Raw genomic sequence first — 22800 nt, forward strand, 5'->3', positions numbered from 1 at the left:
CGCACCCCGTTGTTCGGCACTGCCATGAGATAAATTGTGAATTTTACGACAGCGTGAAATGCGGGACATTTTGAACATTTTTGGTGTATCTTGCAGGACGCGGGACACAAGCCCTCAATCCGGGACAGTCCCGAGAGTCGCGGGACGGGTGGTCACCCTAATCTTGAATGAAGTGCATTTGCAGACTTGGCATGATTCGAGTTAGGTAAATAAGACACCACAACGCGTGCAAAACTAGGGCTTTTCGGTAATTTTTAGCATTACCAATCATTTTGCCCAGTAGCTTGGTTTACTTTGTACTACACATTTTAATAATGTTGAATATTACCTGCAAGTATGCACACGCGCATGGAGGAATGTGGAACGTCTGCTATTTACGCGCCTCGTGCATATAACTACCCATCAACTACACACTTATGGTTCCCTGTAAGTTAAAAAAAAAAAAAAAATTTCCAAGGACACCTAAGCACTTTTTATGAGTTGTGAATGCGAAAGCATGAATGTCATTCTTCGCACCGTGGCCGCTTCTGATACTCTTGGCGCCTCGGCCGCAGTGCCATGGAGTGTGGGGTGGTGTTCCTTGGAACTATGCAGCGTGCGAGCCAGTGGCAGCTTATCCATCAATTCAAGGCGCACGAATGCTGCACTCGGAGAGGGACACGGGCCACGTCTAAAAACAGGCGAGAGCCATTTACTGGGGAGGATAGATACAGGGTGGAATGGGTCCCGGCGCAGCTCTTCAGTCGGACTCCTCCGTCCTGTGTTTCTTCTTCTTCTCTCCTTTGGAGGGCGTCTGCAAGACATGCGAGCACACAATCAGACGAGCATTTGAAACCTGGCAGTGTTGGCTACGGTGCCTGGAATGCATGTCCTCATTTGTGGTCCTTTAAATTTTGCCCCGACGAGGTCGCTCGCGTCGTTCTGCTGCCTCGAAGACCCAGCGGCGGTTGATGTGGCGGACGCCCGTTCTGCGGCCGGGAGTTGAAATGACGGCAACGCTCGCTCTTGCTTTTTGCCGGAACTTCTACGACCAACCACCAGGATCGCGACATCCGTCGGCACGATTGTTAATACTCGAAGACCCCTTCCGAAGCCCGAGCGGCATAGGATGTCAAACGCACCGGATGGAGACACATTTCAGGCACTGTAGCAAGAGAGGGGCGGTGCAAACGTTTTCGGACTTTGGGCAATTAATTGCGAGAATTTGCACCGTCTCCCATAGAATGAAAAGTAGAAAACCATAGTTTTTGTAAGGGAAAGAAACATAAAACAAATCAAAGGTAGGGTCACAACGACCTTCGACTGAGGTGTGCAGTGACGTCACTCGGAGTGCCGGGTTGGTTCTCTCTTTGAAGCCCCCAGCACTCCCTCTCCAATTGTCCACTCTTAGAATAGGTATGTAGAATGCAGCTGTCAAAGTTTGGTTAGAATCTATGTTTTTTTTTTATATTTATGAAAAGTGTAGTAAACTTTTGTTAGCCCATCAAAAATGGTGTCATTGCGATTTTCAATTCTTCTTAAATAATAGGTCTCGCACACATTATTTCTTTTGTTGATTGAACATGGCGGTTTCAAAGGAGAATTAGCTTATTTTACTAGACTCTCAAGTGTGTATGCCCTACGTGTGTGCAAGAACATAGTTTTTTTCTGCATATGCTAATCGTAAATTTAATCAATGACAGTAGCTGAACAATAAGTTGTATAAATAAGTTCTGCACTATCTAGTAGACAGGACTCATTGAAAGTTTCATAGAAACGGCTATAGCATATCATGATTTTGGTCATGTTGTTAGAAGGCAAGATGCTCCAAGAGCTTGCACGATGTCCTGATGAGCACTATGAACTTTTCCCAGAGATGTCCTATTTAGCTAGGGCAGTTGGCACTCGACGCACAGCCGGAGACGACACCCTCTCCTTCTGCGGGATCAGTTCCCAGACCTGCTGTTTTCTGCCAGGCAGAAACCGACTTGGCAGGTTCGAGCTGTTGGGGCGCAACCAGGGGTCGGATTTTGGTCGAGGCGAGAGCATTCTTGGCTGCTCTTTACAGCTTTCAACCAAGGCATTTTTGACATGTTTGCGAGCCCACCATTGAGCAATATTTTGGTGAGAACGTCTCACCAAGATACAAATAGTGAGGGAGGTGCCTCTGATCTGCTTGTCCTTGGTACTCCTTCGTCCACCGGTTGCTGTCTGCTTGTGTACGGCAGCAGAAGAACTTGTGAAGAAGCACGGGCTGTCAATGGCTTCCAACGTCAAATAGCAGACAATCACAATTTCAGCTTGCTTCCGATCTCAAACTTGGATCGTAGCAGACGATAAACTTTTTTTTCCCGCTCTGTTAGCAGACAATGCAGTGTGTTTTCCTGTTTTATTTCCATCTGCAAATGATGCTTTGTAGCAGACAAACCTTGTTCTTTGCTCGCATTAGCAGATAAACAGTCTATAAAAGGCAAATTATATCTCGCCGATGCTCTCGCGGTGACCAAAATCGAAGCCCAGGTGAAGAGACGAGCTGCACTCACCTCCTGGTCCGAGTCCTGGGAGTCTTTCTTCTTCTTTTTCTTCTTCTTCTTCTCCTTGGCCACGGAAGCGCCTTCCTCCTCGCTGGCCTCGGGAGCCGGTGCATCGGAGGTTGCGCTGTGCTTCCTCTGCGGGGTTGTACACAAGGTCACCGGTCACCCAAGCTGGCCTCCAGCCACACCACAAAAGCGCCGCCACAAATTATTTTTTTCACCCTTATATACCATAAAAACCTGCATACAAAGTTTTTTATTTATTTTTTTTTTTAATTTTGCTATGTAAAATTTGCGGCTCGTATTATATGCGGGTCCCAACAATTTTCGGCTTCGATGAGGCGCGGTCTAACGCAGTTTGACATAGTTTCGGTTTCGAAGCAATTAGCGTTCAAAACACCTACCATCATCATTAAAATCACAATGTCCGAGGCGCCACCATCCGTCCACAGTCAGTCTAGGCAATGGCATCGGCGCGAAAACACTACTCGGCCGTCTTCAAAAGAAAAGTCACTTTGGTTGCGGAACACATCGACAGCAGTGCTGCCGGACGGCAATTCGCCGTAAATGAAGGCAGCATCCGCGGATGGAGACGACAAAAGCAAGCTCTGTTTGCGAGCAACGGAATGAGAAGAAGCTTTAGAAGCCCAAAGAATGACGTGTTCACCGACATCGAGGCAAGTCTCAGCGACTTTGTAAAAGAGCAACATGAACGGCACCTTGCAATAAATATCAAGCTGCTGCAAGAGAAGGCGAGAGAACTTTGGCGAGCTGACATTGGGTTGCTCGCTTTATGCGCCGTGCCAGGTTTTCACAGCGTCTGCGCACGCTCTTTCAAGAAGTGCGGGATTTCAAATGCGCTCGACGGCATCGAAGACGACAGACTGCCTTTGGGAGGAGGCGTCGGACAAGGAGCCTGATGGGAGTGATGGCAGTGATTAAGGCTCAATTACGACGCAAATAAACATTCTTCTTAAGACTTCCTGGGCCGTATTTTACGTGGAAAGATTTTGCGGTCCTTAGATTGTTTCGAATTATATGCAAATAAAACCTTTTCTTTTCATGGTCCTCAAATTATGTTTTGTATTTTATGCGGGTTCATATCATACGCGGGTCTTTACAGTAGATCCAAATTATTTTCAATGCCCTTCACAGTTTGTCCCCTTTATTGAACATCTTGGGAAGGAACAGCAGCAAAAAAACTTGGACAAGGGTAAAGAAACACACACGACAGGACGGTGCTGAACTAACTGTTTTTTTTTTAATACACAAAAAAGGAAAAAAGAAAACAAGAAGCATATTAATCAGACAAGATAGACACCACACACGCACCAACCAAGCAGCATATTTTTTGTCAAGATTGGCCATATCAGTGGCTACGTAGGCCTTTCGTAGTTGATCAAAGGTACCCGGATCTTTTTTCAGATGAAGCCACCGACGGCTCGCTGACAGATCTCTTGCCAAGTCCAGAGATAAAAGAAGCCTATATGATTTCCCTTGTCACTCTGTCTGTATGTCCTGTTGTGTGTGTTTCTTTACCTTTGTCCAAGTTTTTTTTTTTTTGCAAGGTATTCACTTCAAACCAACTAGCCCAATAAGTCAGATTATTACAATCCCCTTATTCCTTCCGTCCAACTACATCTTTCATTGGGAAACGAAAAATGTGGGCCATACGGATGTGCCGCTTAACGGCGGTTAGCAAAGGGTTCCCTTGAGACCGATGGAGATTGCGCTTCCGAGCCCTTTAACCAAGAACAGTCCTGTGCACGTACCTTCTTTGTGCTGCCTCCGGGAACTTCCCTGGGGGAGAGAAAAGTCTATAAATACACGTCCTTCAAGAAGCCTCTCCATACCCACAATGGGTGGGCAAATCATCCTCTAGAAGATAATGAGATAAAACAGTGCAAAAAGGTACAAAAGGAAGCGACAAACCGGACAACACAGCGCTCGGTCCTGTCCGGTCTGACGCTCCCTTTGTGCCAGCTCTCAACCTTATGACATCCTACAGAAGTGTTTACACTGCTGCAATGCAAGTCACTGTTTTCACGTGAAACGTGCTTAGTCTCTTCAGGAAGAAGGGGGGGGGGGGGGGTCTAGAAATTTGTGAAGCCGAAAAATGGAGCCGCCGATTACCTCTATCCTGATTTGCTGAGCCAGGTGATGATATCACACGCCTTATTTTGGACACCGCCACCATTTTGAGCGGGGGAAAGAGGACATCCTCAATAAAAAAGCGTTCGTGCCAGGCGGGAATCGAACCCAGACCATTTAGATGATTAAGCGAGTGTCTTTCCAGCATGTCGCGACACATTGCCACGAGCTCAGGTGCCATTTGGCGGGAAAGCCTTGCAGGGCATCTGCCCTGCCTCCAGCATATAGCAATTTGACACCCTGTCACAGATTTCTAAAACCCGGGTGTGCGCCGGCATCTCCATTCCAGGAATTGCTATCGAGCGTTAAACCAGTCGCTAAACTAACCAATGAAGAGCGCCGAGAGTGTAGACGCCACACATTTCACGTGTATTCACGCCCAGCAATTTGCTATGTATTTTTAGTCAGCTCAATGACTCGTTGATGGGTGCCACTTGCGACGCCACCATCGGCAAGCTTTCGTTTGCGAGACATTTCCCTCGAGCCTACACTGCGTCTCATCCCGCGGTGGAATGCGGAGAAGGCAACGAGCCATCTTTTTCTTTCCGATGCGAATCTGTCAGTACGGAACCACACTGCGCAGGCATATTCTAGGGTGGGCCATACAAGTGTTGTGTAGACAGTCAATTTCACGGCTTGTGGTATTGCCTAGGTTTTGCTTTAAAAATAACTTTTTTCGAGTCGTACTGCACAATTTAATAAGGTGGCGGCGATTTTATCTGAGGCGTGCTGATATTTTAACTCCTAAATACTTAGTGATCAACTAGAACTATGGGATCGTTCCCAACTTTATATGTGTAGGGGAGGATGTTAACCTTTTTGCTAGTAATTCTGGCGGATACAGTTTTACTGTTTTTTTTCTTTCATACTTCATAACCCAGCAAGACAGATTCCTGTTTAAGATGTTTACGTTCCAGAACCCTAGAATATGAGGGAAAAATAAAACTGCACACTTTACTTGTTTCATGGACGTTTGATCCCAAAGACATTTAGGCTTCTCTCCATTAGTGCCGAGCCTGCCTCTCCGTACACACTTTCAACAATTTCCCAAGCACCGCACAAGGTGGACGGTAAGCACAGCTCGGATTTCCCGGACGAGCGGTCACAGTGCCAGACATCCGTCGACAGGGTCACTCACCCCGCCCCTTCCTCATAGCCCTCGGGGGTGTTGTCGTTGGGGCGCCCGTGCTTGTCCAACTTGCCCTCCTTGATCATCTGCTTCTTGCGGATGGCCTGCGCAGCGAGGCAGTCCCCGGGAGGTTGGTGGGCGTCCCGGACAGGGGCCGACGAGCCGCAACGCGATCCTTCCGCACGCAACTCGAGAACTCTCGGAGAGTCGCCACTTTGCAAGCATTGGCCCCGCCGTTTGATAGTAAAGCGGTCGTCGAACAAATGCGCACTTTGCGTGCATTGTAGGGTTCACAAAGTCTACCGTCGCAAGATCCCCACTCCAAGTCTGTCTCAGAGTAATGACCTCATTGTTCGTGCGGCTCGCGTCCCGCAGTCTCGGTTCCGAGAGTGGCCGGGCAGCCGAAGCAGGCAAAGAACTCACGTTTGGTCCAAGGCCCCACTTGCGGGGGTAGGTGTCCCGCTCCATCACCACCCGCTTGATCTTGGCCACGATGCCGTGGTCGCATGTCGTGATGGTCGACGTCGTCATCAGGGCTATGCCTACGCACAAGCCCACGGACAACTCAGGGGCCGCCCGACGAGGGGAGCAGTTTCGCGCCCCCGATGGGGTCCACGGGGCGTCCCACACACCCCCTCTGCCCTGCTCAAGGCGAGGGGTTGTGCGACTTCACGCCCTCCGGGCACCCTCGGCAAGATACAGGTATGGTGCCTGGAACACTTCCCCGAGCGGTGCATTTGCCGCATCCTAAAAGGTACCATATTCTCCAGGCTACAGTCTACAAAAGCAAATTTGGGGTCAAAAATAAAAGATTTTGCTTAGATAGTCTGCACACGGAGCATAGCCTGCATTTGGTGCTTAGACGACACAAAAATCTTCTCATCCACGGCAGACCTTGACAAATGTCTGCTTTCTTAGCTCACAAAGAAGCTTGTATTGTACATAAATCATCATTAGCATACTCTTTTATTCGCAAGATCAGTCACGTCAAGTCATAATGAACGATCTCGAAAAACAGAATTCCAGTATACTTTGCACGCATAGATAATCCGCACAGCCTAAGCCTTCAACTTTTAAACATGCATAGTCCGCGGACTATAGCCCAGAAAATACGGTAGTCCCTCCATTTCTGCATAATGGTGTCGTAGCCGGCTGCGATCTTGGCGGTATCGCGGCAGCAGTCGTAGATGCGGAAGACGCCCATTCAGCTGCAGGTCGCCCTCCAGCTCAACAATCCCCGGCAGCCAGGGGACATTGCAACACTTAAATTCGCTCATACTTTTCTTTAGTATTTTTACGACCGACCTCCAGCATTGAGACATCCGCATGACACGGCAGCTTTTGCAAGATCAATCGTTAGCGTTCCGGGACCACTTTCGACGGCGAAACGGGACGCCAAACACACCAGTCGGAGATGCGTTCCAGGCGCTATACTACAGCTGCCATTGCTTCCTACGCGTGCCGTTACTTCCAAACACGAGAGCGAAACATGCGAGGAAGAACGGGGCCCTACCGAGACAGATGGCCTCGCCCTTGGTGGTGATGATGACGATCTCGTCGTTGAGATCAATGTTGTCCTCGTAGCGGAGGACACCGGGCAGCATCACTTTGGCACCGTAGCAGACAGCGTTCACCTGCGCGGCAGACGTGTGCAACACCTTCACAATACAATCTTTCGTTGCGTTTGATTTTGGTAATGGTGGAATACCAGCTCTCCTGACGAGACATTATCGTGTCATCCGGGTCATTTCACGCCACGGCACTTGCACTAATAGGAGCAGCTGACACAGCGGAGCGTCCGAGTTATTTCAATGGGCTCGGAAGTTTTGCTCACGATTATATAGTGGCCTTCTTTGGTTGCTATTATGGGTGGGTTCCCCATTTTAAGAAATACAGCCAAGCTCCATTCATCTGCACAGACCTTATGAATGTGAATTCGCGCGGATGTTTAACAGACTCAAATGAGCCCGTCAGCATTGCGTAAAAACCAGTTCTGATCTCATCAACCCCACCAAAAAAAAAAAAAAAGCTTTTAAGAGTAAGATTACAGACGAGTTGGTGAATGGTACCCCTGCTTCAATCCAAGACTGGGAAAAATAAACAAAACTGACAAACATGCATTGTTTAAGAGCGTACATGTGTCTGTCTTTTTTTTTCTATTATTTTTCCTAATATCAGGTTGAAGCATAAATATTTTTCTTTGTTGCCTCAGATGGCAAAGGATGATTTTGTATGCCACGGCAGCAAGAGGGTCCAACTCACGGCGCTGTCCTTCATGACGATGCGCTTGTGCGAGACGAGCAGACGCTCAAGCGGATTGATGACTCGGCGCAGGTACGTCTCATCCTTGTGGTTCTCGTACAGCCACTGGGCGTCCAGCACGTCGTGAAGGGTCGCCATGCCCGTCTGCAAAGCACGCTCACTCAAGGCACCGGCCACCGTGGCCAGGCGGGTGGGCCCTTGACCCGTCACATCCGGCTTCCCAGACTAAAAAATCCAGGATTTCGAATGGCACGCCTGTTCCGAGTCACTCAGAAATGACAATATCCTGCTCTCAGCAGGGCTGCTTTAGATGCCAGACTGTTCTCTGTAAAACGATCCTCCCACACCCCTTAGGGCCAGCCCCTCCACTGCATTCCTAACTTGCTCGGCACTTGTTGCAAAGCATGTGCCACGACACACATGAATCGAGGACGTATAAAAACGGCAATTTTAGTGCATTCGGTCGTGGCTCCTCTATTCAAAACCTTGCATTTGGCCCCCGGCGTTGTTTCGGAAATTCACGAGGATCTGCAGGGATCCCGGTAATGGCCACACCCTGGCTGTTCCTTACTGGTAGCCTTCAAACGTCGTTTCGAAACACGCTCTCCCGTCTGGGCCACGTCGTTTCTTGACAATACAAGGGTTCGTATAGAATATTTTAATGCAAAATTCAAGGACTTTTCAAGGATTTTAAAGGCATCAGAAGACAAAATTCAAAGCAACACAGAGCAAAAGTGGCGATGACATGGAATGTCTTAGATTATAGATTGAAGCTCCTTTAAAACAGGCGCATGTCACATGACGCAATCATGACGATGAATTACGTGATTGTTGGCAGCTTAGCAACAAAAACTGTTTTTCGTGCACGAAACAGGCTACATGTAGGAGAAATAAACAATGCACTTTTTGGTGGTTAGAGTCTGACGGCAATGCATCCAGCGGCAAAAAAAGTAGGCAGCAACGTCGGCGCCCCTACACGCATCGCCACGGCTCGAATGAGTCGAGAGAGTTGAAGTGTATCCCCTTTCATGTAAATCAACAATTCCAAAAAAGCGTCCTGCTCTTTTTTTTGGTACTGTTATTTGATTACCTGCACTCCGGAGTCAGACCTTCTACGTAAGCCTCCCGTGAGTAAACTTCTCAAACCACCGCGATTTGTAAAAAAATGTTTAGAAATTTCGAGGAATACAAGGAGCATTGCAAATTTAAAGGAGATATAAAGGCCATTCAAAGGCTTTTATTGAAATACCAGGTATTCGAGGATTTTAAGGAGCTGTATGAACCCTGCAGTACATGATAGCGTTCAACGACAAGGACAAAAGAAGAACTGGATGCCACTTTTCCTTTTGTCCTTGTCTCGAAGCACTAACGTGCATTCTTGAATTCAGCACCAACTTGCCCAACAATCAGCACCACTCATTGCCTCGAAGAGCCTCGCTTCCCCTGACTGTCCTGCGCCGTGCAGGACAGTCGAGATTAGACGAGACATGCACACGGCCCCGTAACTCCTCCGGACACACAAGTGTGACCCACGCTCAAAAATGCCTAATAAAAACAACCGCAAAAAAAAAAAATTGTTTACAACTCCATGTAACGTCGAATTAGAGTGCAGCTCTTGAGGAGGAGTAGGGAAGGGTACCAAGGGGGGGGGGGGGGGGTCACGTAACCCCCCTCCCTCCCTGAGGTCATCGAAGGTACCTGAGGTCCTCCCGAAGGAGCCTGAGGTCCTCCCGAAGGAACCCGAGGTCCTCCCGAAGGAACCCGAGGTCCTCCCGAAGGAACCCGAGGTCCTCCCAAATGAACCCGACGTCCTCCCGAGGTCCTCGGGGGGGGGGGGGGTGTTGCGGTTACGCCGACGGCGACGGCAATGCCGCTCAAGCCGGAAACAGGCGCCTAAGAGCTGCGCTCTAAAAGAAAAAAAGCTGCACTGACTAAGCGCCTGGAATGCATCTTGGACGCTTGGCATCTCTACCACCCCTGCATTGGAAGTGGCCCCAAAGTGGCAACAGAGTATGTTACGTGAGCCCGCAGCACAATAGGTTGCATGCCACGGCGGTTGGTCCTACGGTTGAATCTCGTTAATTCAAACCCTCTTAATTCAAACTTGTTGATAATTCATACTAACATGCAGGTCCCATCCTATACGTCTCTATGGGAGGAAACTCCCGGTAATTCAAACTTTGCTTTATTCAAACAAATTTACGGTCACCCTCAACTGTACAAGTGGCGGCCCGAAGGAGGTCGCCGCAACCCCCCAACTCATCTCAGCGTCTGTCAACTGGTCAGCCGCAAGGCGACAGGGAGCGGAACAGACATCTGCCGCCAACGTGCCAATGCTGAGAAAGTGGCAAGCGCCTCACTGTGCCGGCCGTGGCGTCGTCGGGTGGAAACAGACGCGCTGTAAACGAAAACACGAGTGCACCCGCAGGAGACGAGTTCCAGGCGCCTTCCCGCACACACTCACCTTCTCGTCCTGGATGCCCGAGCGCACCCTGCGCAGCTCCTGCATCACTCCTCCCGTGCCCAGCACCAGGCCCAGGTGGACGCACAGCGTGCGCACGTACGTGCCCGCCTCGCAGCTCACCCACAGCACCCCTGCACACGGCCCCCACGTTGAGCATTCCTTTCTATCCCGCAGGAAAAGGACACTGCTTTGAATTGCACCAAAGTGTTGCCAATGATTCTTTCCATCTCGGCATACCCTCTACATTTTTACGGAGGGAAGTGGCAGTTTGCGTTCCCTTTTCTCATTCGCACAATGAAACTTTGCTGAGAAACACCCTTATCATGAAGCAGCAAGGGCCGGTTTTTCAGTGTTTTTCTCGAATCGATAAGCTGTCATCAAAAATACCCGCACCGTGGCCGCCCTAACCCGAGAGCTAAAATTCGGTCATGCAAAAACCAACAATGTCACTATTACACTAGTACCGTCACACGGTGTACGACGACAGCGGCAACTGCATCGAGGTGCGAGATGCCCCGAGCCGTCCTTGCCGAAGATCTGTCTCAAATGCAGAGAGCACATGAAGGGCTGTGTCTTGCGCACGCCCATTGTCCACTTTGGCAGCAAAGCAACAGTGAACCCTGACCCAGCAACACGAGTGCTCTGCATTAGGAGAGTCTCCTCATCTAAGAGGATGGATATCCTTAGCTAAACAGTTTCTCCAAAATGTATTGGTAGGAACTAGGTCCCCTACCTTCAAACAAAGCTAGAGTGGCAAGCGAGCTATACAGGCTGTACATAAGCGAGGGTTGGTTACCTGCCCCAAGACTGAAGGCGAATTCTCAAGGGCAGAGAAACAGCTCCCTTCTGGCTAAAGTCTGTACCGATTCCCGCAGTGCAAGTGAAAACGACCTCACTTTGTCGCTTCCTCTGCACCTGAAATTTTGGCTTCCAAGGAAAGGAGCCTTCGAGGCGGTTGTGTTCCGAGTTAGGTATGGCAGTTTACTCGGGGCTGCAAGTTACATCCTTTCTCCGCGAGGAACTCTTAACGTCAAAATGGGTCGAACGTGCAGAGCTGAAAGTTGCCTCAGTGCCCTCCCGGGCATTCCCCTCACCCATGTTGTTGTTCTTGTTGAACTCAAGCAGCTTGCTCTCGTAGATAGTGCGGATGCGCAGCTGGCGCTTGACGGCCGAGATGAGGGGCGGCCGCTGGAACAGGGCCCCCTTCAACTTCTCGCATGCCTGCAAGGGAAGCCCCGACTACAGAGATGCCCTCACCCTCGCAGCTCGTTGGCCAAGCGCTCCAAGGGGTGTTCTTAGGCAACCCCTTAAAGGGATGCTGAACCGAAATTTTGATTTCAGAAAACAATGTGGAAGCCCTAGGCGGGGTGCTAGAAACCAGAAAGCATCACTCATAAAGCGATATCTCCACTGGATGGTCGTATTTTTGTGAAGGAAGAGCGCACTTGAACAAAGCCAAAAAAGCCCGTAACACAAGTCTCGTTTACTCCTCTTCTCACTTTGACTCCGCAAAAACGCGAAGATGGAAAGAAGCAAGGCCGTTTCCTCTCCTCAAATGTTCTGCAGGAAACGCGACATTGCGATTCTCACTCAATCGCATCCTTATTTTACAAAAATATGGCCATCCGTTCACGATATCTCTTTATGAGTGGGGTTTTGGGGTTTGTGGCGCCCCTTTAACACTCCTGGCTACCTCATTTTGTGAAACACAAATTTTGGTTCAGCATCCCTTTAACTGTTTTAGACGTTCATCATCTTTTACCTTTGAATGCACCTTAAAACGAAGGTTACAGGGGCTGCCATCCATTGAACGCAATACAAAACATATTTAGATTGATTTCTGTCCTCTGCGTGGCAACATTACTGAATTGTTATGGTCTGGGCTCATGGAGTCTCTAACGACAAAGAAAGGGAACCCCTGAGGATACAGGAGATTGTAATAGACCATGTAGGAAAACACAAATATCTAGAGAAACATGAGGAGAATATAATTAGAAAAAGGAAAAGAAATTCATCTATTATGAAGCTCAGGCACTATGGAACTATGATAGATATGAAGTGGACAGGGGCATATGGAAAGGAGTAATGGTACCAGGACAGTCTTTTGGCAATGGGGTACTATGCATGAAATCAGAGGTTCAAGCAGGATTAGTAATTCAACGAAGCGCACGCAGATTGGCACTCGAAGCACATGGAAAGACACCAAACGAGGGAGCACAGGGAGACATGGGCCGGTCGTCTTTTGAGAGCAGGGAGGCAATTACCCAAGTTGAAACTTGAACAAAAGTTGACTGAAATGAGTGGGCACAGAAGGTACTCAAGTATTATTACATGAAAAGCTTAAACACAAAATTGACAAACCGAACTTGAAAGCTTACATTTAAATACCTACACACTAGCGGTGGGGCTCAGCAGACTACTTCAGTGGAAAAGGCAGTGAAAGAGGCAGAAAGAAAAATGTGGGAGGTAAGATTGTAGGAAAAATCAGCTCTAACAATGAGAGTTTTGAAGAAGAGGACATACAGGGCTAAATTTCAGGAGACAGACATTATGTGCCACCTGCCATGATGAGAGTGAGACACTAGAGCACTTGGTTTTGACGTGCGTGCCATACCAGTGCCATCCTAGAAGAGGTCGGCACATTTCTGCCAAATCACAAGGCTTTTCTTCAGAGTGGTGCAGACCCCTCGTAAGGGTGGAGGAGAAAGAGTACTGCAAAGTTCCACGCACCTCTATCCATTATCCTACAAAAGTGTCACATGCGAGCTGCTGCCTCTGAAAATGGGCTCCAATGAGCATGCACTATACTCCTTTTCAGCATAACCTGGCAAAGAGTGAAAATCCTTTGTGAGCCAATTGGAGCGACAATTGAAGCTCGCAACTGCTCTTCACAGGAAGTGTGGGCTCCGACACCGTCCCGTGCCTCATTTGAAAGATTCGATCAACCCGTCGCCGCTTGCCAAGTCTTGCCAAAACAAAGTGTATGAAAGACGGCCTCATGTTCGTAACTTACCGAGAAGACCACAATGCAACCCAATCTCTCCAGCCGGCCCCTATGGGACTGGCCGAATAAGTGTCACAATTTTGCCACACTCTAGGAAACAGATCGGTCTCTTCAGCCTTAGCCTTCTCTATACTCACAAAGCCTGGCAGTTTGACGACGGAGCCATAAAGTGCCCGGTTGCAGATTTGGAGCGCGAGGCTCTGGTAGCACAGAGCATCAAGGAGCCATTTCTCGGGGGACCTGTATGACAGTGCACAGCTTTTGCAGTGGCGAGGTCCCGAAACACACTTGTTCGCTCAGGAGAAATGTGTTTCGGTGTCCCGCCGCAGCGGGGCGCCAGTCACGTGGCTCTCCTCTCATCCGTTGTCTGCCACTCCACCTTTTCCATTTCGCTTCCGCTTCTCGTGGCGATCTGCCAGGCTGTGTCAGTATATAGGAGGCTATGCTTCAGCGTGTGAAGAGACAAAGAAAAAGATTACATGTTCGCAAAGGTCGTACGTCGCCTGCCGAGACTCAAGAACAAGGAGGTGGCCCCCGCGGCAAGGGATCCTTTCCCCCGAAGAGAGCAAGGGTAAAAGGTCTACCTGGAGCACCTCCCGCTCTGACTTGGGGTCCTCGTGCAGCTTAAAGATGGCCACGTATTCCTTGCCCGCGCTCTGCTGGGACTTGACCAGCCGGGTGGACCGCTCTATGCACACGATGAGGCAGCCGGACACCTTAGGGTCCAGGGTGCCACTGTGTCCCGTCTTCTCCACCTGGGTGCAGGGGGTCGCCCTTTGAGGCCCGGGCCAGTGCCCCAAAGCGCCTCTAAACCCACGGCGCACCCTTTCCAGAACCACCGTTGGGAGGGGCGAGGCATTGGGTCACACCCCCGTCCCATTCAAGCACATTGTGTCCAACCGTGTCATGAGTGCAAGTCCTTCTAACCCCCGAGGAATTTGGTACAGCTGTTTTAAAGGCGAAGCCAAAAAGTTGGTCGGCAGGGCATGGCAAGCGCTCCGGCGGTGCTCAGCAAAATCACAGGAAGGAAATGGTGAAAGCAGAGAACCTTGCACAAATAGCAAACATAAAAAAAATATATATATATATATTTCTGCCTAGTGCTTGAATAAGGACCATTTGAAACATAGTGTCTCTTTTTTGTAACTACTACTAGAAAAATGCAGAAACTCAAGCAGATATATGTGCAATACGAAAGATGCAGCATGGAATGCACAAACCCATACAGCTATTCGCGTCTCCAGCTCGTTGCTCGCCCTCTCGCGGCAAAAACGGAAAGCGCTCTAGTGAGAGTCCCCCGGTTCTCCTGCTCAGCGGGTACGCCGTAATTGCTCGCGATCATGGCTTGCGAACACTCATTTCTGAATGCAAACAGCACTCTCTACTGTCCCAATGTAGTACTGCAGCCGGCATGTGATTGTACCTTCCTAGAGAGTTTTAGTATTGCGCGTAGAAGCAAACGCAAGTGCTGTGCATTTCTGTTAGAGTTGCATGCTCCACGCTGTGCATGTGCATCGCTGCCATGCTCGAATCCAAGACCACAATTTTGGGCTCCCCGCACGCGCAGTGTGGAACACGCAATCCTCAATGCTAACGCAAAGACACAGTGCATGCGTTCGTCTGTATACGCAATACTAAAACTCACTACTGTTTCACCAGTTTCTGAGGCCACCGAAACGTGCGGCAGTGAGCAGACATGCAAGCGGGTAGGCGTTCCTTTGAACTGGAAAGGCTGAAATTTGCAAAGCTGCGGCATGCAAAAGTGAAAAAAGTAAATGTTGTGGGTAGTTTTGTAATAAAAAAAACAACGGAATCTGTTTTTTCGTATTTCAGAGCATTTGGTGCGGAAGTTTCGTTGATTGTCAAAAGTCGCAACTTTGGTATATCACCACATGCTTTGCCCACAAATAATGTCATTTTACCTGGATTGCTCAGACTAAGAATGTTTAGACTACTTTTATTTTATAATTCATTAATTAAGAATGCTGTAATTGCCACTAGTGATGACAATTCGCCAACTTTGAATTCCCATAGTTGTTGTTTATTTGAAATTAGGTCATAAGCAATAAATTATATTAGAGTTGGAAACACTATTTATTAAAATATCTTGATTGTATTATTTTTACAAAGTACCGTAATGTATGCCCCCAATGAACACCACAATAAAAAAAAATTATGCCATTTAACCATTATAGTATTTACAGAAAGATCTCATCTTGTTGTCTTTTTAGCATATGAACAACTCTGACATTGTTTTCAAGGTAGACATAAACACTGCATGTAATATTAAGTCCTATGCCCATCATGTGTTGCCTAAAAAAACACACAGACTTTTGTTGTCTGACTCAAATTGTTTTTGTGGGTTTTTACAGTGAGAACAGCATCTCTTAATTTATGTTTTGCAAACAAATTGTTAAACTCATCACCCGTGATGTTATTTTGTAAAATTTGGATTGGTTTTATTATTCTTGTGCTGGGAATAATGCTAAAGCAACTATTAATCTAAATTCCCCAAAACTCACTAAAGGACCCACAGGTCATTATTTCACATGGCAATTATCTGATTGAAAAAAGGCAGCAAGAACACAAAAATAACAGCATAGATTTTTTCAACGAATACTGTATTCCGTAACATCTGAGGTGTATGGAAGACCTTGTCATTGTTCCTGGGTTGGCCGTGTATGCCACAAAATAAACTTTCCACAAACAATTTCTGTAGCTCACTAACGCTGTGAGGCATATAGGAGAAAAACCGATCGAGAAATTAAATCCAATATAAATGTTAGTTTCGGTTTCATTCCTGAATTAAAATGGGCTTCCCGGCATAAATATTGCGCTAACCACTGTTTTTCTTTTCAGGATAAAGAGGTGACCTGCGCGCATAACACCCTAGCTTCCGCGTATAAGCGGGAAAAATTACAAGACTGCACTTAAGACTGCTTGCGTGTAGGAAGGCGAAAGCCAGTTAAGGGCGACGTCAAGAAAGACGCCTAGGACAACTTTTAGGACGAAGTTGAGAACGATGCCTAGAAGAGGACACGTAAGGAGGTCGTGGTGTTGACGAGGCCATAAATCTTTGATTGTGGTCGCCTCACAGTCCATCGCACGAAGCACACAACAAGCCGAGACGAAGTCCGAAACGCAGCTTTTGCCCACGGCACTCCGGCGGTGACATCGCACTGATGACGCTTGATAATATATTTTTATGGCCATCACAATGCCGACTACGCCGCTTATTTTTCATGTACTGTGACAACGAAGGTCATCCTAGAGGTCTAGGAGGACCGTCTAAAATATGGTGTCTGTGACTACAAAGTCAGAGATTCCGAGTTGCCAAAGTTATGTCTGAAAACAGCAGTGGTTTAGAAGATTGTTCCGATACCTCCGACAACCCTACAATGCAAGCATAAAGGCGGCGGCAAAATATTGGGTAGACGTCGTCTAGGACGACGCCAAGGACAATGCCGCCGTCTTTGAGCAAATGACTGACTAGTGCACGCCGTGCAATCGCGTCTTTATGACAATTTACTCCGATTTTTCGCCCAATGGGGCAAGTAAAGCTTTCACTTTAATAATGGGTGTTGCTCAATGATGCCAGCACACTAGACAGGCCCAGCAACTGGTATACCCGGTACGCATCTCCGACCCTCACTATAACCGCCATCTTGGAAAACTAGTGGTGCCACCTATAGACTGTTGGAGTCGCAAATATCTCACTGACAGTGACAGTGAGAACTTGGCTTGGGGAATGACAGAAGTTCATTGTCTCCAAAAGCAATTGTTGTTCCCACATTCCAAGTACATTCTTTTTTTATGGGGGGGGGGCACATGTTACGGGGCACCACATATTTTCATGAAGCATCTCAACACCGAGCTTGTAGCAGAAAACATGTGACGACAAGGAATGTTGACAATGACCTGACCAGAATGTGTTCATCTCCAAAGAGATGAACACAAGCTGGTCACCTATAGACACACACACACATTTTCATGAAGCATCTCAACACCGAGCTTGTAGCAGAAAACATGTGCCAAAAAGAAATGTTGACAATGACATGAGCAGCTTTTGTTTGTCTCCAGAGAGGCATTATTTCCGCCTAAAACGTGCCGTCCCACTCCCACGCACCACAGATGGTGGGCATGAGAAGCTCTTACTAGCCCGCCTCCTTGGCACGCCCCAGAAAAGAGCGGTACTGACCTTGAGGATGCGCTTGACCCAGGCGACGACCTCGTGGGAGGAAGGGTTGCACGGCTTGTCCAGGTTGATGAAACCCGAGCGGATGTACTCGCGCAGCTCCCGCTTGAGCGGCGAGCTGCCGTGTGGCATGGGCACATAGTGGTTCGTCCGCACATTCAGCTTGTCAAAGTTCTGCCAGGGGTAGAGGAACGCAGGGGTTGGCCACAACGTCTTCTTGACCCCCGTGCGCGGTGGAGCGCGGCAGCGGCGCCCAGAGACCCCCTCAAAGCACTTGGTGCACGGCTGCCTTGCCAGCACTGGACACCGGGAATGCTGCGTCTGGCCAGCTTTTTGGCATAGGCAGGTTTAACCGAGGGCCTCTCCACGCAGCTGGCCCTTCCTACATCCCACGCAAGGACTAAAGTAACACCCTTGCCAACCGCCGAGTGTTTGGGATCACTTGCGACCAGAAAGCACGCCGGCACCGGTGGCCACGCTTCCCTATTGTGTATCATTCTTTTTTGACTGGCTCCAAAAACTTTTGACAATCTTATAAACAACCATTTCTCGTAGAGAGTATGCACATTTGGTCTCACAAATACTGCAAAACTCTACTAAAATACAGTTCCAGGGCTACCTGGTAGACGGTATGCCAGCGTGTTCCCTCGTCGCGAGGACTCGGTCCTAAGCAAACGCGTGTGTGAACCAGTATTAGAGCCCAAACAACAAACAGAAAGTAGTAAGCTTCCAAAACTTGAGAGTATAAAACAGAGAGGACGAGGACGGGAACAGGACATCTTTCATTTAGCAACAACATAGAATGGTCCTCGTCCTCTCTGTTTTATGCTTTCAAGCTTTGTATCTATTAACCAACACGCTCGTTTTCAATTGTAGTGAGCTTACTCTCCTCAATGTTCTCCTTGCCGTTTTTCCCACGTCAGAAAAGAAGGAAAGAAGCCCACCTTTTTATGTCGCCGTTTAGGATTAAAAAGCTCGAGGTACACCTAACAATTTCTTATGAGTTGTGAATGCGAAAGCATGTAAGCCGCTCGTCTGCTCTCTTTGTCATCTGCTGCGTACTAGTACGCGCGTGCTTCGGGATCTCGGAGGCCATGGTGCAGCAGCCAATGGGAGCCCCGTCGACATGTGCCAGCCAATAGAACCGAAGGCGAATCGCTCCTATTGAGATTGTGAAAACCAGGAACCGTTTTCGCGCTTCAAACTGATGACGTCAGCTCGCTCTACGAGACCAGTTAATGCTTTCGCATTAAAAAAAACGAGTCTAGCGGCCAGTGAGTTTCCGTTGACCCCTGAGCTGACAGTGCCGTCGGAGTTATGCGCTCGCCAAATCGATCGATCGCCTCCCTTTCATCACCTGACCTTTTCTCTGCGCATGTGTACGGACAGAAGCATAATCACGTGGCTGAAGATGCAAAGGTGCCAGTCCTATGCCTAAAGATAGACATAGGATTGCCACGACGAGCACAGGGCTTACGGCATACTGTCAGCTGAAGAATGAAAGGAGTATGGGCCTCCCCAAAAAGAAACTCGTGAGCTTGTCGCAGAATAGCCTAAAAAGCGATCCACAAGTCCCAGTCAAGCGATAGCAACAGCACCTTTCGGTGCTCATCTCCTGCCAGACGTAAAGAAGTGAGAAGAAAATTGGAGGGGAAAACGAAGGAAAGGAGAGAAATCCTCTGCTGGGAAGAAATAATAGAAAGTTTTAGCGTAGCATGCTTGGGTTTTTGTGTCGCGGTGAAGAAACGCTATTCTAAAACCTTTTTGTGTAGTATGCGCTAATGCAAGCGCTAAATTTACCACCAGTGTGCGCTAAAATTCCGTACGTTATACTAAAACTCCCTAATTTTTGCGCATCAGGCTTTAAGGAAGGGACTTGCAAACAAACGTAACAGCACAAACGAACTGATGTAAATTGAGCTTCATTACAAAAAATCCCCAAGATCGAGGCAAAAGAACAGCACAAATGCAAAGTCTTAAAAAGGACCACGCCTAGTTTCTCTCGCTTCAGCCTCGGGGTTCTTTGTAATCAGGAGGGACTTGCCTTGAGCAAAAGTGGCCACTGTGAGGTGTTGAGGCTGCCCGCCTTTTCTGACGGCTGGATCACAAAGTCGCCCTCTGCCTGGATGTCCTGTAAAAGCACCCAGTCTGCAAGCTCTAGACGCTAGTCGACACATAGGGACGAGTGCACTGCAATCGTCCACATAGGACGCGATCACCACGCTAGCATCTCTAACACCGAAGAACACTGAGGGAACAATCATATTTAAGTAACACCCGAGATGATGGCGAGGAAAGAGTAAGCAACTTTCAAGTCAAAGAGCCACATGAAGAGGAGAATCTGCTCCTGTCTTTTTTCTGAAACATGAATTCCTTATTCTTTCCTCACCACAGTCCAGGTAGGACAATGCCCGCCCAGCACTTACTCCAAATGGAGGGAGGCAGCACCGGTCTTGGTGCATTCAAAATGCTTTCCCTCTCCCTATAAAGGGAGGCTGAATCAAGATATAAGCCAAAGTTCAAGATTACAATACGAACACCAAATATTAATAGCAGCCCATTGGCACTGTCAATGTAGTGAGTATTGATGTCGCTGGCCCACAATAGGGTGAAGCCTCCTCCGCGGCTTGTGGAGCTCCCTCAATGAAACGGCGGTGTGCTGAGAGGGCAGCAGTTGACGCTGAGCGGGGAACGGTCGTTTCAGGCACCAGCATGCCGAGAGCAGTCTGCGGTTTCGACGCGGCTTGGTGCAAGCTCGGGCCGGAGATTGGTTATATTTTCTGAGCCAAGTGATTTTCTTAAATTTTCAATGAAAAAATGGTGCCCATTTTCGGTAACTGACACCATACAGGGCATGCGTGCCATTTTCGGCCGCCATGACAAGGGGAGAGAAATACATCTAGTTCTCCTTATATTTGGGTGAGTGTGCGATGACTTTCGGTTCACTGGCGAACTATTTCGTGAGAGCTACACTCTACAAATGCCCCAGTGTCATGCTTTTAAGTTGCCGATGCGTACCGGCACGAACAAAATGTCACGAATTATTTTGATCATCTCGAGACGCTACCGATGGTGCTGAGCCTGGGTGACCGCAGGACGACGGCACCGGCAGACAATGCTAGCCTACTTCGATGTGCTGTTGACAGATGGCGCAAACGCGAGAATGCGGCGCCTCGACCGACTAATTCCGTACAACGATGAACCCTTACGGACATGCAAAAATGCAATGAGCACGGGGATCTGAGAAACCTTAAATACAAAAGCCAGCAGGTCAAAACACTAGAAAATTGTGGATTACAGACACTCATGGTGCGCTAAAAAAGTATGATAAAATACTTTTAGCACATTGTCTGCTAAAACCAATACCCAGCTCCATGACCCCCGCAGGGAAGCTCGGCATGTATTTTTCAGCGCCTGGGGAGGTAGGTGCCTACCACCGATGCCTCGCCATTCACAAAGTAGCTAAATGTGTTTAGTGACTTGGAGGTTTTAAGTTTTCAGGCATATGGACCAGGTCAGTCAAATTTGTAATCCTAAAGATGCGCCCATGATACCTTCTGCAGATTTGTCGTTCCCTTGAGGAACAATTAAGTGCCCTTTCTTTTCCCATAAGGGAACAGGAAGGGATGCCGAACCCATATAAGTAAATTTCAGGAGGCACTTAGTCTTCGGCAGTGAGACTTTTAAAGTATGTGCTACTTACCGAAGGTTCTCAAAAGGAATAGCCAATCAAAGTAACATACTTCCCCCGGGAAGTTTGACCATTATTTGTCACCATTTACATCCGCACACTCTGTATAGCTCTCCATGTATTCGAGAGCTCCGTCGGCTGCCTGGTTCACATATAAAATTTCAGAAAAGCAGTTACAACTTTTGAATAAAATAATGGTTAGTGGTGAAACTTTGCCATCTGTTTCGGACCGTTACATTTGGGGGGAGAATGAGCGTTCCGCGATGTAAAGTTTATCTTTGCGGTAAAAAGAACCGTGTAAATGTTTTTCTTGACACCCAATATAAGCAAGAGCAACAAGCAAATATGTCGTGCCTGTATTTTATTATTATTATTATTTAAGCCGGATTTTTTACGTTTGACGAGCAAGGGCGCCGCGTACGTCCCGTGGTTCGAATAGCAGCCGGCCAAATCCACGCGAGGCCCTTGTGTTCTGCGCAGTGAGAAGATCCGATAGCGGCAGGCACGTCGGACTTACCCCTAGGGTTTTCCTCTTTTTCTTCTCTTTTTTCGAGGACGACAGAACTGGAAGAGAGAAAACGAGTTTGGGGCATCTGCGATGGCGGGGATAACGGCGAGCAGCTCCGTGTGGCAAGGCGCCGCCGCGCACATCGCCACGCGCTTTTCGGCGGGACCGACCTACCGACGCGGCAGAGGCGACACGGGGAACGTCATGCGGCCAAAGTGGCCAAAGAGGCTTTCCGCGACGCGGAGGAAGCCATGTCCAAAGCGCGACAAGCCGAATCAAGCAACACTCGCTTAAGCTGCGCAAGCGACGCTCGCAACAGATTCAGTACTGCACAAGGTCGAAGCAACTGGTCACAGTGCTAATCAAAGTTGGGCGACAATTCTTTTTAAGCTCGCATCCGCGAAAGGCGGGCCACGATCTGAGCGAGGCCCGTCACAGCGAAGCAAACAAACAGCGTCGCCAACGTGCTAAAAGGCCCGACGGCACTCTGAAACCGCGAGCTGAATTTGAGATTTTTGGGGTCTACTTCGGTGCATTCGTGATAGAAATTGAATTGGGATTAAAGCGGTTACCTTGTGTTTCTTCTATCTCCTGCATGGTAAACACGTGTTCAAAAAAACATTTGAGGCGAAAGCGTGATGGCGTTGACGATGCTTGAACCGCGCTAGAAGCTGGGGAGTGACTTTGGTGGCGCTAGTGTAGTCGTCCAAAAACCGAATTCTTTTTTAAGAAGTTGTTACACATAAAGGACAGGAGATAAAAGACATACGAAAGACCTGCTGTTCCTGTTTTGTCCTTTATGTTTAATGCTTTTGTAAAGAATTGTGTCCAAAAGGTCACTTCCGGTCGCCATGACAGGAGTCCGAGAACACTTCTGGTTCGG

General features: G+C 48.4%; 1 protein-coding gene across 1 annotated transcript; it reads right to left on the bottom strand.

Moving 5' to 3' along the window:
• Positions 1 to 671: 671 nt before the first annotated feature.
• On the bottom strand, positions 672 to 22781 carry LOC8050435 (H/ACA ribonucleoprotein complex subunit 4). Its single transcript, XM_029978333.4, has 14 exons — positions 22490 to 22781; positions 21927 to 21973; positions 19763 to 19849; positions 17722 to 17892; positions 14108 to 14278; positions 11614 to 11740; positions 10520 to 10650; positions 8056 to 8199; positions 7307 to 7427; positions 6217 to 6335; positions 5803 to 5897; positions 4286 to 4313; positions 2523 to 2648; positions 672 to 793 (listed from the first exon to the last, which is right to left on the bottom strand). The coding sequence occupies exons 1-14, from the start codon at positions 22512 to 22514 to the stop codon at positions 740 to 742; spliced, it is 1446 nt and encodes a 481-aa protein (XP_029834193.3). The 5' UTR covers positions 22515 to 22781; the 3' UTR covers positions 672 to 739.
• Positions 22782 to 22800: the final 19 nt, after the last annotated feature.

Source organism: Ixodes scapularis, unplaced genomic scaffold, assembly GCF_016920785.2.
Source record: "Ixodes scapularis isolate PalLabHiFi unplaced genomic scaffold, ASM1692078v2 PGA_scaffold5__190_contigs__length_132052651, whole genome shotgun sequence".
Lineage (NCBI taxonomy): Eukaryota > Metazoa > Arthropoda > Arachnida > Ixodida > Ixodidae > Ixodes > Ixodes scapularis.

Coding starts and splice junctions, on each gene's coding strand:
- LOC8050435 (XM_029978333.4), bottom strand. CDS start 22,514: ATGCAGGAGATAGAAGAAACACAAG. Junction 21,974..22,489: donor GGAGATAGAAGAAACACAAG/GTAACCGCTTTA, acceptor TCTCTCTTCCAG/TTCTGTCGTCCTCGAAAAAA. Junction 19,850..21,926: donor AAAAGAGGAAAACCCTAGGG/GTAAGTCCGACG, acceptor GTGCTTTTACAG/GACATCCAGGCAGAGGGCGA.